Here is a 16,842-nt window from a genome sequence, read left to right as displayed (position 1 = left end):
CTCTGTTTTCCAGGAGACAGACTATAGCACTGTTGTAATTTAATATTGACATAAAATAGAAACTGTGGCTTTATTATTAGTGTCATTAAGAATGAAGTTAATTCCCTTTCAAACTTAGTTGTATTATCCTAAGTAGATTTTTTCCTTTGAATTTTAGTGAGCAAATTACCTTCTTCACATTCTGCACCCACAACTGGAAAGCATGTGTTTTGCAGAATATGTTATAGTCACCACATGGATTAGCATAAATAGAAGTGAGACAAAGTTAAAATACTTTCAAAATTAAAATACTCTCAAAGTTAAAATAGGACATATGACAGAAAATTCAACAGAACGTTGCCTTGAGGGCTGGTGGAAGGCTTTTCTGTACTTTATTCATGTTCTATTTGCAGTCCATGGCTATCCCTCCTGGTTTGGGAAGGGGGATTCAGTCATTTCTCATGTAACATTTTCTTGTGTTTTGTTAAGATTCTTTAATTCACTAATTATTAACTCTGAAAAGTTTAGCCAAATCCTAAAAATTTAAAGCCTTCTGAGGCGGAACTGGGAAGGTTCATTTTCACAATGCCTCCAACAAATAGATAGGGCTTTAACACTAGTTCATATTTATTGATATTAAGAGCAACCCGAATTCAATTGTTACTTTAGAGTCTTTTAAAACATATTCCTATGATCATAAAAATTTACTGGGCTATTTCATGATGATCTGAGGGCTGGAGCACCTCTCCTATGAAGAGAGGCTTAGAGAGCTGGGGATATTCAGCCTAGAGAAAGAAGGCCCTAGGAAGATCATATAGCAGCCTGCCTGTACCTATAGACCCCTATAAAAAAGATGGAGAGGGACTTTTTGGAAGGTCATGTGGTGATGGGACAAGGAGGAATGGCTTTAAACTGTGAGAGAATAGGTATTAATTAGGTATTAGGAAGAAATTCTTTACAGGTTGCCCAGAGAATTTGTGGATACTCCATCCCTGTAAGTAATGAAGGTCAGGCTGTATGGGGTTTTGAGCAACCTGGTCTAGTGTAATATGCAGTGTGCATGTCAGGGGGGCTGAATGTAGAGGATCTTTAAGGTCCCTTACAATTCAAACATTCCATAAATCTATGGTTGTTAAAGCATAACCTCAGTTTATTATTTGATAGCTGTAAGATGATGGATCATACTCTTGTCCTTGCTGACTTCAATAAATTTACAACTTCAAGGAAGTAGTTTTGAACATTAGTCAGGTCACTGATTCATCCTATTTGCATTTCCCATGATTTAGCATATGTATTTCAATCAGAAACCACACAGAATCCTACATAAATGACTTCCACAGACTCAGCCTATCTCTCCACCCCACTGGGATGATATAAGGTAAGAGTTACATAGATCACAGGATAGCTCTAGAGATGCCAAATATATGTTTTATGTTGTGCTTGAAAGGTCCTTAATTTTCTATTGTTTGCTATATAAATGCTAAGTCAGGAAAAATGCTCAAAAGTACCATTGTGATAAAAATATTTAGTTGGAATTTCCAGCTTTAGTTTAGCAGTTACCTTAAAATAAGAAATCATAGAATCTTAAAATCATACACAATTTGGAAAGAATGTAAAGGAAAAAATTCTTGTGTCAATTTTGAATTTACATTATTAGTAAAATAGAATTCACTACTAGAAAGCCAGATTCTGGTATAGTGATTTTGGTAGGTGGCCTTTCAACTTGTTCTATCTTAAGTAATGGAACCTAGAAGCAATTTTTAAAAGTAGGAGTCTGGGCAGTTATTCCTAATTTCATCTTTCAAAGCAAACCTCCAAGAAGTGATAACTCTGAGTGATGTGTGGGGCTGTGAAACAGCCTCATCTCTGCTTCACTGCTGCCAGTCAGTGACTGAGAAAGGCTTTTGGGACCTGCTGCTATCCCTGGGATGGGAAGCTCTCCCCACTGCCAAGAGTCCCCCACAAAACCTTTCTAGAGGAATCTTCTCCTCTTTGTGGGTTGAAAGAAGTCCAGGAGGAGTGCAGGGCTTAGAGCTGGGCATTCTAGTGAGTTCTAATTTGTTCAATTGAAATGATTCTCATCTGACAAGTTCCTTTCTCAGAATTAAGGAAAAAAAATCATCAGTCAATTCTATCCAGGGGTATTTAATTTGACCCCAAAGAGAATTTTTGTCTTTGCCATTCGTTGAAAAGATTAATCTTTTTTTAGCAGAGGCTAAACAGTAAAAAGGAAGTGTTTGTGGATGAGAAAGTCTGGGGAATTAAGTGGGGAATTCCCTCTGAAAGTAGAGACAAGAGGAAAAATACTGTACAGAGCTCTGGTAACTTGTGGGCAGTGTCCTTTGTCAACACAAGCAACAGTAGATCATTCCAGATTAACTAAGTTTTGTACAAGTTTGTACGTTTGTGAAATGTTCACATTTGAACCTAATATTTATTCAATATTAAATGCATACCTGTTGGACTGGACTGACAGTGCTTCTGTCTTGTGCAGCCCAGGAGATGGAGATCGAGACTGCAGATGAAGTTGCTATTGTTGGAATAGGATGCAACTTTCCTGGAGGTAACTTTGGGCTAAAAGCAAAACAGGCTGTGAGTGAACATTGAAAAGCAGAGTCTTTTATTAATGTTGAAGTGGAGAAAACCAACAGTTGTTGGTTTGTCCCTTAGTTGAAATTGATTCTTTTCTGCTTGTGGGATCTTTTTGAAAGGTGGTGCTGTGGTGGAAAGGAATTAGTTTAAATTTGTTTGCAGACAGACAAACAAACAGAGAAAAGAAGCTGCAGTGCTGGCTGTGGGCAGGGCATTGGACTGCACCTGAAACTCATACAAGTGAGCTGGATGGGTCTGGGATGATTTGAACTTTCTGTGTGTTCACTGGCTGGATGATTGTGCATTGTTACAGGACTCTACATGCATAGGAACAGGACAGATGAAGGGCTGGACATTCTTATCAGCAATGCCTGTAAAATAAACTGGTTGGGTTTTCCTAAAAGAAAGCTTTTTGCTTTATTACAGTAGGTGGAGTAGATACAGTGAGAGGATAGGGAAATGGGGAGAGAAGGTGGTTAAGGATTTTGTGGGGTTCCTTTGCTTTTAGACAAGCAGGGAGGGGATCAGTCATGCTTTTTCATTTTCCTTTCACCAAAGAATGATCACTTCTTTCTGTGGCAAGTCTGCTTGAGCAGCCTGGATTTACATGTGGGAGATCCTTGTTGCTGATTGTGCATTTCTGAGTCTGCGTGGGGAAGGAAAGCACATCATTTAATCTGTTTTTAACACTTTGTACAACAGGAAGTGGAGTTGACAATTTCTGGAAAGTCCTGGAAGAAGGCAAAAACTGCACTGTAGAAATCCCCCCTGAGAGATTTAATGTCAAGGAGTGGTATGATGCAGATGGCAACAAGCCAGGAAAAATCTGTACCACACGAGCTGCTCTTCTTGATGAGTGAGTCTCTTACCCTGCTGCACCACTGACTTTTGTAGTGCTTAGACTATGGGTACAGAATAGCAAATTACAGTAAGGTCAAAAGAGGTGTCTTTTATTTGAATTCCTCATTGACCTAAAATCCTCAGGCTGTAGTGCTTCATTCAAAGGAGAAGTTGGCATGCACTGTTGGAAGTTGGAAGAAATCTTATTGTCTCCTGAAATTTATACTTGGCAGGGTTGAACCATAGGACCCAGAATTACTTTAATGCTTAGTCCCATGTTAGATATTGAATCCTGCTCTGAAATCAAGAAATGATAGAAGGTCATATAAATCTGATCTTGGGATACAAGATTAAAGTTGGACTTGGTTTTTGTAAGCATGGGCCTGTTTTGAAGATGCTTTTAAATATAAATACACACAAAGCATTTATGAATGTATTGTTAGGGAAGCATTGGTATCTGTTGAAAACACCTGAGCTGATCCTCTCCTTTTTGGTTTTAAATTGTAAAGCATTGGTCTGTATTGGCTAAGAACAAGGTAGAAAACTTTTTGTGTATAACTTACTGGCAATGGCCAGATTATTGCAGAGGAAGTCTCATTCTGCACAGTCTGCACTGCATAGTCTGAGGAATCAAGTTGGTAGTAGTGCAATAACCCTAAGAAAAATGGGTTGGAGTGGGCTCTTAACTCTGAAATGCAGAATCATTGATAAAATGACATATCTTGTGGTGGGGCATAAAACATCTTTGGCTTATAAACATTTTCTTCTGAATTTCATAAATAGGAACTGTGGCCTAAACACCAGTTACTGCTTGTGTTTTCATGAAATTGCAAATAATGTGTACTGTGAGTCTAGAAGTAAGTGCATCTTATATACATATGACATATTTTATTCTGCTCTGTGTATTTCAGATTTAATTCATTTGACAACCATCTGTTTGGGATTAATAATATGGAAGCAGAACGCATGGATCCACAACAGAAATTACTGATAGAGTGCACATACAAAGCCCTGGAGGATGCAGGAGTTCCTGTGGAATCTGTCAGTGGCACCAAAACAGGTGTTTTCATTGGTAAGATGAAAATTTCATGGCAAAGAAAGTGTGTTTGAACCTCACAAAGATTGGAGCAATCCTTTATAACCTTTCAATATGTTACCTAGCACTGGATCTAGGCTGGAACTAGACTGGAGATCTAAAGCTACTGTGCTATGGCACTAGTGGTTGCTTTTGGTAGGAATTACCAGGCTACTCTAGAAGTTCATGGTACAATTCATGTATCTCTTTTTGGTGCTCTTCTTCCAGTGGTCAAGCGCAGAAGGGAATAGGGAACTGCAACTGCAACCCAGCCCTTCTTAGGAAAGATGCTCCCAAGGCATGCTGTGATGTTCCACCCTTAAGGGGAAGACCAGATATGTTATTTCTCAGGTCTGCAGGAAACGTCTTCTTAGTAAATTACACACTTGGCAAAGAAATTGGAATATTGACCAGCTGTATCAGCACATGGCAGTGGGTTGTGGATAAAGATGTAAGGTGGAAGAAAAGAGGGAAAAGAAGAGATAAATTAAAGAAGGGGAGAGAGAAAAAGAGGGAAAAAGTGATCGCCAGTCCTTGTTCCAGTGTTGGTCAGGCCAATGGTCTATGGTTCTGGAGGACCCCCAGGTCTGTTTGGGGTAGCTTTTTATAGATTCACTTCCCTGCCCTGAAGACAGGTTGCTCTCTTTCTATGCAAATTATCATGTCCAGTCCATTCTTTCAGACTTTTTTTGGAAATGCATCAGAGGCTCTGGGGTTCTTGGGTGGTCTTCATCCCCTCCCTCCCCATATTGAATTTGGGTCAATGTTTCATTCTTGTTTCTGTGCTGGTGCTGCCTTTTGTTGATTGATGGGGTCAGAGTGGTCTGAAAGTGGCCCAGCGGAAAAGGACCTGACGGTGCTGCTGGACAGCAGCTGAACATGAGCCGTGTGTGCCCACATGGCCAAGAAAGCCAGTGGCATCCTGGCCTGTATCAGCAATAGTGTCACCACAGGAGCAGGGCAGTGATTCTTCCAACTGCATATGGCACTGGTGAGGCCACAAGTAGAGTCCTGTGTTCACTTCTGAGCCCCTCAATTGAGGAAGGACATTGAGGTGCTGGAGTAGGTCCAGAGAAAGGCAGCAGAGCTGGGGAAGTGTCTGGAGCACAAGTCCTGTGAGGAACAGCTGAGGGAGCTGGGGGTTTATAGCCTGAGAAGAGGAGGCTCAGGGGTGATTTTATTGCTCTCTACAACTGCCTGAAACGAGGGTGTAGTGATGTGGGGATCAACATCTTTCACAGGCAACTGAACACAGGATGAAGGGATATGGCCTCAGGCTGTGCCAGGGGAGGTTTAGACTGGAAATTAGGGAGAAATTTTCCACATAAGGGGTGACTGGATATGGGAATTGGCTGCCCAGGGAGGTGGTGGAGTCACTGTCCCTGGAAGTATTTGAGGAAAGACTGGATGTCTCTGTGAAGCATAACAAGGGTGTTTATCCAAGAAAAGTGCTGCCCTACCTCCTCCTGGTCCTGTCTGATTTTGGCTTTTTTAACCATTCTTGCTTATTACTGACAGACCCTGGCTATCTGGAAATCGGTGTTTGACACGTGTACATTAGTCCTTTATCTTCTGGGCTTCTACACAGGCCTACACTTTTCCCCAATATGCTGTTTTCCAGTATTACTTTGGGTAAGGAATTCTGGGGATGAATATCCTTTTAAAGCAGCAGAAATCCTCCTGTGGCCATTAGAGTGGTACCAAGGTGCACTTGTCCAACTGCCTTTGTCAGTACCCAAATAGTTACGGAGGAGATGATACCAGATGCTGGTGAAAGATATTTAAAAGACAAAAGTAGAATAACAGCACATTATTGCTGGTGCAATCTGTGTCTCTTTAAAAAGGAGTTTTCTAGGGGTGTTTGGCTGATGTACCTGTAGGGGAAATGTTTTAGATTACCTTTTAGTCTGAGAGATGCTCTTCCTCCACTGAGGACACTATTCCTTGCTTTCTGAATAGAGCTACTGCACTTTCCACACGTGCTCATGGACTTGGGGATCTACCATGTTTCCAGCACAGTGTTCCCAAAAAGAGAACACAACAGGAAAAAGGTCCTGCTCTTCTTTACTATTTCTTACTGGTTGCAAGTGTGAAAAAAAAAAAATAAGATAAATAGAGACTATCGAATGTACTTTGTGCTGTGACCTTTAACTTGTAACATCTGAGGAACTGAAGCTAATGTCTTGTACATTTATGTCTGAACTACCCTCCTTGTAACTGGTTGATAAATGTTCTCATAGCTAAACTAAAACAACCTGAATCTCAAAACTGTATCTCAGTCTCAAAGTGAGATACAGTAATCTAAGCAGACTACAGAGATCTTAGCTGCATCATACAGTGAGCTAAGCCATTAGGAAAGGCCATTTCCTGGGCAGGTAGGAATTTCCTGTAATTTCTTGGGCAGGAAGGAATCTCCAGTGTTGTGTGTGTGTGTAAGTTGGGTCCAGGGGAAATTGTTGTGACTTCTGCCTTTGACTTGTGTTGGAGCAAAGCTTTATGACAGGAGCCCTGATGCCATATGGTTTCATCTTAACACTGAAAACCAAACCACACCATCAGGTTTTGAGCTGTACACGCCTATCGTTGGCTTGGGTTAACTTGACATGTATCGGATGTTTTCCAGGTCTCATGAATCGAGACTATGAAATCATAACCAGCAGAGATGTGAATGAAATAAATCATTATGATGGTACTGGAACAGCAATGAGCATTGCTGCCAACAGGATCTCTTTCACATTTAATCTGACTGGACCCTCTCTGACTATCGACACTGCGTGTTCGTCTTTTCTTTTTGCTCTGCACTACGCCTTGCGAGCCATTAAATCAGGTAATGAGACTGAAGAGGTGCTGGACAATGAAATCAAGATTTCTACGGTTTCTGTCTATCACCAGGGCCATCTCAATATGAATATTTGTTTCTGTTTAACTCCAGGAGACTGTGAGGCAGCAATCTGTGGTGGGGTGAGCTGCATCATCGATCCCCGCACCTTTGTATCTCTCAGTAAAGCCAAAATGATCTCTCCAGACGGCATAAGCAAACCCTTCTCCAAAAAAGCAGATGGCTATGGAAGGGGAGAAGGCTGCGGTGTTGTTTTCCTCAAACCACTGAAAAAGGTAAGATTGCTTGTGAAGCAACCTGAAATAAGACTGGTTGCTTGCCTGAATTTTTTAATCTTCAGCTCTAGTAATGACTATTCCAGAGATGTTTTTCCAATCCAAGTGTAAGACTAATGAAACATTTCTTTAGAATTTATTATTTCTGTATCAAAGGGAAAGGATCTCGCATTTAAAAGTTAGCATCATGTTCTAGTTGTTCTGGGCTTTGTTGTGGCTTTTTGTTGTCTTCTTTACAAAGAAAGTGTGAGTTTATTAAAGACAATTTAACTTTTCATGGAACAGGCAAAGGAAGACCACAGCAAAATCTGGGGTGTGATAAACATCAGTGCAGTCAATCAGAACGGCAGGTCCACGACTCCAATCACGAGACCATCTCAAAAAGAGCAGGAGAACTTACTGCGCAGCATTTATGAAAGTCGTGTTGATCCCGCAGTTGTGCAGTACATTGAAGCCCATGGCACAGGAACTGCTGCTGGAGATCCTACAGAAGCGGAGAGCCTGGGCAATGTCATTAGCAAAAACAGGTCATCCCGAGTTCCCATTCTGAAAATTGGTTCAGTGAAAGGAAATATTGGACACACTGAATCAGCTGCTGGAGCAGCTGCATTAATCAAAGTGCTCCTGATGATGCATCACGGAAAGATTGTTCCATCCTTGCATTACTCAAAGGAGATGAGCAGTATCGATACAGAGAAATTAAACCTTGCTGTTGCCACAGCTGTAGAGCCCTGGGAAGGATCTAGTGAGTATGGAAGAGTAGGTGGCATCAACTGCTTTGGATTTGGAGGAACCAATGCTCATGTTGTAGTCAGACAGGTGAAGCAGCCAGAGCCTCTTCCTGCCTTTAAGAAGCCCCTGGAATTAGTTCTGCTGTCAGCAGCATCCCCTAAGTCCCTTCAGATGACAATGGCCGACACAGCTGAGCAGCTGAGCACAAGGAACTCCGTAACTCTCCCAAGCCTGGCCTATACATCTGCCTGCAGGAGAAGCCATGCCAGCTACAGGTACCGAAAAGCGTTTGTCACAAACTCCCTCCAACATTTGCAGCAAGAGCTTAAGTTGGCAGCGAGCACGGAACCTGCCATGTCCAAAGTGGAACCACAGCTGGTGTTTGTGTTCTGTGGCAACGGCGTAACGCTGAAGGAGTTCAGTGAGGCACTGCTGAGCTCAGAGCCGGTGTTCAGAGACAAGTGTAAGGAAATAGAAGACCTTTTTCAGCAGCACGCTGCCATCAGCCTCCTGCCAGCAAGCAATCGTAACCCAAAGGACTTGTTGAATCCAGAGCTTTCTCAGCCCTTGCTGTTTGCCCTGCAGGTTGCTGTAGCTTCCCTCCTGAAGCACTGGGGTATTAAGCCCGTTGCTGTTGTTGGCCACTCGGTGGGGGAAGTTGCTGCTGCACATATTGCTGGGTACCTTTCCCTGGCAGATGCAGTCAAAGTGATTTACCACCGGAGCAGGCTGCAGGCAAAGACTGCCAGCGGCAGAATGCTGGTGGTTGGGAACATCCCTGTTGAAGAGATTGCTGCACGCCTGCATCCCTACTCAGGAAAGGTGTGCATTGCTGCTTTCAACAGCCCCATTTCCTGCACCTTGTCTGGGAGTGTAGAGGCTGTGGAAGCTGTCCAGAGAGAGTTAGCTGAAGCTTTCAGACAGAGAAACATCTTTCTTCATGTTTTAAATGTTCCAGCGGCGTACCACAGCCCCAGCATGGATGTGATACTCGAGGAGCTGGAGGAGCAGATAGAGCCTTTAGAAAGGCAGAAGGGGGAAATGGAAGTGATTTCAACACTGACTGGGGAGGCTGCATCTGAAAATGACTTTGCTCAGGGCAAATTCTGGGCACAGCATACTCGCAAGCCTGTTGCTTTCACACAAGCCATCCAAACTGCAGCCAGAGGCAGGGAAAACGTGGTGTTTGTGGAAATAAGTCCTCACCGAGCACTGCAGAGAAGCATAAAAGAAACGCTAGGGAAAGGCACAAAGGTGTTGTCCTCTTTGCAAACAGACGCAGAATATCAGACGCTCTTCACCCTGGTAGGAAATCTGTTTGAACTGGGATTTAATCCCAGCTGGCAGCACTTTTATGATGGGTATCAAAGTGTTCCAGTGGCCATTCCACAATATCAATTTGATCACCAAAAACTCATGAACTGCCTGGATATCCATCGACAAACAAACCAAAGAGGTGTCAGTTCCAGTCATCCTTTGATTTACAGCATAAATAGTGACAACGTGGAGCTTGGCTGCCTGGTGTCCCAGGACACGACACCGTACTTATATGAGCACAAGAACCATGGGGTGGCCTTAGTCCCTGGTGCTTTCTATGTGGAGCTTGGTCTGGCCTCTGTGATGAGCAGGTCAGAACCTAAAGTGCCTCTGAGCACTTGCCAGCTGAGTATCAGTTTTTCTGCGCCGTGTGTTCTTACACAGAATTCCCAAGTGCTGAGTATCAAGCTGAGTTCGCAAAAAGCCATGACAACCTTTGAGGTTCTCTCTTCCTCCAACGCAGTTTATGCTGCTGGCCAAGTGGCAAAGGGGCTTGAAGGAGTGGTGGAAGAAAGTAGCATCTCCTTCCAAGCCATCTATCGAAGATGCAGGTCGGTGATTAGCAAAGAGGAGCTTTATGAAGCACTGTCTCAGGTTGGCTTTCAGTATGGCTCCATATTCAGGCAGCTCAGTGATGTGCATTATTGCCAGGAGCTAAAGGAAGCTATAACAAGCATCAAGGTGAATGAGGAGATTGCCAGAGACATGTACAGCTACTGTATCCACCCAGTGCTGCTCGACTGTTTTCTGCAGATGACCGCTGTCCTGACCTCAAGGACACTGCCGTCCAGAGCAGGCTTTCCTTCCGGGATAGGCAGCCTGGTGGTGCTCCGCCCGCTGGAGGAGGAAATGATGATATACATGAGAATGAGCAAATCCACTGGGAATTGCCTTGAGGTCTGTGGATGCTTTGTGGACAAACACGGCTCAGTTTTGGCTGAGCTCAAGCGAGTTGCCATCACTTTCATGAAGGAATCGTCTTTGAGAGACAATGAGTTTCTGTTTGAAAACAAATGGAAAGAAGTCTCTCTTTCACAGACAATTGCACATCTGGGGTTTAAGCCCAGAGTCCTGGTGTTTGCAGACAAATTTGGGATAGCTGAGCAGCTCAAAAAATACTTGCATCCTACTTCAAGATATGTTATGTATGAAGGCTGGGAATGCCTTTTGGAAGGGGATATACAGAATAAAATGAGAGCAGAGGTTAAGGATTATGATGAAATTCTCTTCCTGTGGGGAATCCAAAAATTAAATGAAGATTCCCCAAGGAAAGCAGTAGATCAGTTGGCAAAGTGCTGCGAAACCTATCGTCAGGTAGTGGTGGCACTAAAAGAGAAGACGTCCCGCTGTTCCATCAGAGTGATCACCTACAGAACAACAGAGAGATATGTGGACCACGTTAACTGTGGGTTTGCATTGTATGGCATGACCAGAACTTGTACTGTTGAAGTTCCAGAAATCACATTTCAGTTGATTGACCTCAGCTCCTTCACTTCCCTGGACATCTCAGTGTTAGCAGATGTTCTTGTCAAGTACCAAGGTGGGGACTATCCAGAAGTCTGCATCAGCCAAGGAAGAATTTATGTGTCTGAAATCAGACGCACACCTTGTGTAGATGCAGATTACATCCAACCTGTACGATCTCTCCAGAAATCACAATCATTCACTTTGTTCACTTCTGATCCATACACAGCAAAAGACTTGTCTGGGGAATTATCCACCGGCGCTGCTACTCAGCTTGACAAACAGAGTGTTGAAATTCAAGTGGATAAAATTTGTCTGCACTCAGAAGACTATTTTCCCATTTCTGTTTCTAGCTGCAGCTTTGGTAATACACTGTATTGGAACTCACAGGCAGGAGACAAACACAGGCTTCTAGCTCTTGATTTCAGTGGCACAGTCACTGCAACAGGCAGTGATGTGAAAAAAGTGAAAGTGGGAGATCATGTGGTTTCATGTTACCCCACTGCTGCATCATCCAGAGTTCAGATTCCAGGAACAGTTTGTCTCAATGCAAGGAAATTCCCATTCCTCCAGAATGTCCCTTGTTTGTCATACTTCATCATTGCATGGGAAATCTTCACTCAGAGATTACCCAAAGGGAAACATGGCAGAACACTGGGTATTATTACTACAGAGCCATCCTCAGTTTTGTGCCATGTTCTTTCTGCAGCAGCAGAAGAGATGGGTTGGAGAACAGTCCTTGCTAAGCCCACTCCTAACGTGTTCCTGTGTACCAACCTGTGCAATGCCCTTGTTATTCTTCCTCCAGTCAACAGACTGTCTCAGGAGGATCTGGCCCACATGTACTTGCTTAAAGATGTTGTCATTGTGTGTGGCAGTCAACAGTCTGAATGTATCCAGAATGTCAGTGAAATTGATAATGAAAACATCAGCTTTCATATCCTTGCCGTTGCCAGCCTTTTCCGGAAAGCACCTCTAAAGGAAGTGCAGAAGACCGTACATGCCTGGATCAGTTCCATGGATATGAAACAGTTTAGACATCTCTCAGGTTCTGTTTTTCAGCAGACTGAGAACTTTGAAGGGCTAAATTCTGTGATGTCCTATTTCACCTGCACTTCTGTCCCCCTTGCTGTTTTGGGAAGGCAGAAGGACATCAGTGTGCTTTCAGATATCCCGCTGTACGAGCCCCAGAAGCAGCTGTTCAAGCAGAACGCTGTTTATGTAGTAGCTGGGGGGCTCACCGGACTTGGCTTTGAAACAGTGAAATTTATAGCTGAGAACGGAGGAGGGTGCATTGCAATTCTCTCCAGGAGAATTCCCAGCAGTGAGAAGCAAGAAGAGTTAAGGGCTTTGCAGCAGCAGTACAAAGGGAGCAAAGTAGTGTCTGTGCAGTGTGATGTGGCTTCGACCAGTGATGTTGAGAAAGCTTTCCAGTCCATTGCCAACACCTTTGTGGGGAGTCCGATCAAAGGCGTGTTCCAAAGTGCTGTTGCTTTACATGATGGCCGCCTTGAAGTGCTGAAGCTGGCTGACTTTCATAAAGTGCTGAGCCCAAAAGTAGCAGGGACCCTAAATCTTCACTGGGCTACCAGAGACCAGGAGCTTGACTACTTTGTGTGCTACTCCTCTGTTACTTCCTTTCTGGGCAATGCCACTCAGACAAACTATGCAGCTGCAAACTCTTTCCTGGATGTCTTCTGCCTCTACAGGAGGAACTGTGGGCTTTCAGGCCAGGCCATTAACTGGGGTGCGTTGAACCTTGGCATTCTCCTCAACCAAAACTACATTCAGAGCATTCTGAGATCCAAGGGCATAGACATTCTGCAAGTACATGAAATTCATGACTATCTCAGGAAGACCTTACTTATAAACAATGCACAACAAGCTGTGGTCAAATTGAACTTTCAAGCTTTGTATAATCATGTTTTTACTCAGATTACTTCTCTCAAAAGTCGCTTCATATCACTTATTTCAGAAGATTTCAAGATCAAGATTGAAACATTTGAGGAAACTGAAGTCCCGGAGACTGCCTTTCTCAAATCTGAGGACTACATCACCTCATTGGTGAGTGACCTCACAGGAGTGAAGGCAGAGGAGCTAACCATGAATACACCACTTTCGTCTTTGGGCATAGACTCTATGTTAGCCATGACAATTCAGAACCGTGTCTTTCAGGAGCGAAAGGTGGACATACCCCTCGTGAAACTGCTTGATCCTCACACAACTCTGTCAAGTTTAGTGGTAGTGTTAGAAGAAAGAAGCGATGCAAATGGAACAGTTGAAAACAAGAATGATGTGATTGAAAATGCAGAAAATGGGAGCTGGCTATAGGAATCTTCCCAATCAGGAATTGTGTAACTTTGACAATACTCAGTCCCTTTGTAGCATGTCAGAATGTGTAATTGCAGAACATCTGGTGATGCTGAATGTACTCATCTGCACTGACTCAGAGAAACCCACACCGGGTTCTTCTGCCATTATTCTGCTAGCTGGGTTAATTTCAGACAATTGTTTGACTTTTTACTGTTTGCACTTCTACATTATGAATATATATGTAAAGCAGCATAAGATTATTTTGGCATTAGTGTATTCTTCATTTATTTTTCTTTTTTTATTATCAAAATAAATCAATTTTTAAGTAATTTGATTATGCAATTTTTATAAATACAAGCATCTTTTTGAAAGTCCTTTAGATATTGTGAATTTCAAGGTTTCTTCTCAAAAATGAAACTTGATTTTTTTTCCTTATGTTTTAAAAAATAATAAAAATGTAAGCATACAGTAAATCAACTGTATTTTAAAATTAAACATTTTATGAAGATTGAAATAAACAGAAATAGAATAAGAGTTTAAAATGCAAAAGCTAAAGTGTAATTTCTTCTTATTTTATTGTTTTTGTCCTTCATTCACTCCCCTAGTTTAAATTTTTCTAATTCAAACATGTGCTTTTATTTTCTTCCTGTGAGACCTACCTTACAGTTTGAAAGGAGTGCCCACAGATGGAAAACTTTAATTATATTTATACAATAGGGATCCAATTCTAGAAGTTCCAGTATACTTTTAAGATGTATTATGATTAAAAAACAGAGCATTGTATTTAGTTGTAAATCTTTCTGAAGTAAATAATTTTCATACGTGTAAGAAGGCATCTTCTATTGTGAACTTAACAGCAAATGCTCTGTATTGAAGTCAAACGCAGAATATAGTTTGCTATATTGCACACTGTCATTACCTGTGAATTTATATACTACCTGAAATTAATGTAGAGATGAAAGTCTTATCTACAGCTTTGAACAGGGATCCTGTTCTGGTTTGAAAGCAAAACCAGTGAGAGACTCCAAGTCAGAAATACAATTTATTAGGAAATGGGGAAAAAACCAAAATACATGCAGTAATGCAAAAGCAAAAAACTACTGACAGAGTCAGAATACAACTTGACACCCTGTTGGTCAGGGTGTTGGTAGCAGTCCAAATTGGAATGGCTGCAGTCCTCCTGGAGTGGCAGATGTGGTTCTGTTGGAGCAGTGATCCTGTAGAAGGGTGTAGTCTTCTTCTGAAGATCCCGTGGAAAAGGCAGCTGTTCCTCTGGGAATCCAGTGGAAAGGCTGAATCTGGTGTCCCAAAAACTCAGATTATATCCAGGTAGGAATGCTAGGCTCCTCCCTCTGGGCAGGGCATCTCAAAATGGGATGCTGTAACTTTTATCAGTCATGCAGTGACATTCAATGGCCCATTAACAGCAAATGTCTCCCTGCAGGGAGGATTGGTTTGTGGAAGAGATAAAGAAAACTGCCCGATTAACAGAAGAGAACTGCCACACTTCCAATAGATGGCAAATAGAATACATATTGCCTTGCAATCTAGGACAGATCCTCTTCTGTTAGTCTCTTCAGGTCAGGCCAAATCATTCTAGGTAAATCTACAGTGAGGACAGTACTTTGTATTACACAGAAGAATTTATAAATGCCTTTGATTAAGCAGGAATCAGCATTTTAAATTAATCTTTTCCTACAGGACATGCTAGTAGTATTAAATCCTATGGTGTAAAAGAAATTTAGTGTTAAACCTTCTCCACAAATGATATCTAAGAAAAGTACTTCTGCAGCTACTCACCAAATTATATTCAAATAACATTGTCCTAGAGACTCCCTGTTAGCATCCCTGGAATTCCAAAGAGAAATCAAACAGAGCAATAACAGTACACTAGATTAATTGTAAAGTATTTGTACTATGCAGGGGAAATGCTTATGCTTGTTTTGGAAGTGTTTGCTAATCACAGAATAGATTTAATGAAAAAATGTATATAACTTTTTACAGCTCCTTTGTCCAAAGTGGAGGGAAACTTTTAAGGACTTTTCAGGAAATGTACAGAAGAATAGTTTGAGTTGGAGGAGGCCTTTAGACAGACCTAAAACTCACACCTGCTCTCCTGAGAAGCTATATCCTGTTCAGAGTGTCTGTGGTCGATATATATCAGGACAGGCTAAATCAATTCTGAGCTCAGAAGAGTGTCTTAAAAACATCTGGAATCAGAATATAAAGATACCTTATTCAGGAGAAGCTGGAGTCTCTCCAGGGTTACTGAGCCTGGTGCTGCCAGTGATGTGGATGGACAATGTAGTCAGGATTTAAGCTTGGAACAAGGCTTGATCCTAAATTTATTGAAAACATTCCCTGATCATATGGTATTCAGGTGAAAGATAGCAAATATTTGCTGCCATTCAGGTTTCCTGCTCTAAACATGCAATAAACTGTTTGCATGGCTCTTCATCTGTGTGTTCCCAGTGTGAGCCTAAAAGGGATTTCACCTGTTCAGAACTGGTTATCAAATAAACCAGTTAATAAATTATAGAGAAACAACTCAAATCCCTAGCAGAGTTAGGAATAGCTGACACACCTCACAGAACAGACAGGCTGCTCTTTTTACATCTGCAGTGTTAATTTTGATGATTTTGAGAACAGCATGTGACTCCAGAAGAAAGACCCGACCTGTTCTTGTATAATTTTAATGGATAATTTTTACAGAGGCTGGCACCCTCAATGCAAAGTTTATCACTCACCAAAAAAACCAAAAAAACAAAAAACAACAACAACAACAAAAAAAAAACCCAAAAAAAAACCAAAGAAAAAAAGAAATCTTATCCTAGAAAAAACATGAAGTGGATATGAAGAGCTGTACTCTAGAAAGTCTTTGAGGCCAGTAATCTCCGAATCACATAATTTTCAGTGTATATCAATTGTGTATTTCCTAGAATATACTCCCTCAATTTGTTGTGACAGACTGAAGTCTGGCAGACAAAATATGGAAGAGACCATAGATTTCATAATGCAGAATACTGTTTCTGGTAATATGAAACAAGCAGTTTTAGGAAAGTAAAGCCAGTATGCTTCAGAGACTTTTTGAAGTAGATGCATAATCTGGAGTAGAGCTATGCTTTCCTCTTAAACCAAGGACTCTTATCAATTCCCTGTGAGTCAAACTTCCGGTTTAGGACAAAGTGCAGTGGAAGACAGATGCTGATCTCAATATAAGTAAATCAACCATATAAATATGTCTGAGTTATACTCCTTATGCACAACTCACACTCCAAGCCCCACAGCTGCAATGTGAGCTTCATGTACAGAGTGACAACTAGTGGCTTCAGGGGTTGCAGTTGTAAGAGAGCTGTGCCTTGCACAGGGTAGTATGTGTTTCAGAAAAACCAACTATCTTGGAGTCACATGAGGCC

At 41.9% G+C, this 16,842-nt stretch overlaps 1 protein-coding gene across 1 annotated transcript; it reads left to right on the top strand.

Annotated features, from left to right (window-relative positions):
- Window positions 1–1,161: 1,161 nt before the first annotated feature.
- On the top strand, window positions 1,162–13,975 carry LOC100231542 (uncharacterized). Its single transcript, XM_030264456.4, has 7 exons — window positions 1,162–1,357; window positions 2,474–2,542; window positions 3,274–3,427; window positions 4,323–4,483; window positions 7,110–7,313; window positions 7,419–7,600; window positions 7,886–13,975. Exons 2-7 carry the CDS (start codon window positions 2,482–2,484, stop codon window positions 13,442–13,444), a joined length of 6,321 nt encoding a protein of 2,106 aa, XP_030120316.4. The 5' UTR covers window positions 1,162–1,357; window positions 2,474–2,481; the 3' UTR covers window positions 13,445–13,975.
- The last annotated feature ends 2,867 nt before the right edge of the window (window positions 13,976–16,842 follow it).

The sequence above is a fragment of the Taeniopygia guttata genome, chromosome 2, assembly GCF_048771995.1.
Source record: "Taeniopygia guttata chromosome 2, bTaeGut7.mat, whole genome shotgun sequence".
In the NCBI taxonomy this organism is placed as follows: domain Eukaryota; kingdom Metazoa; phylum Chordata; class Aves; order Passeriformes; family Estrildidae; genus Taeniopygia; species Taeniopygia guttata.
Note: the sequence above shows the minus strand (reverse complement) of the source record. Positions and strands in the feature narration are given on the sequence as shown.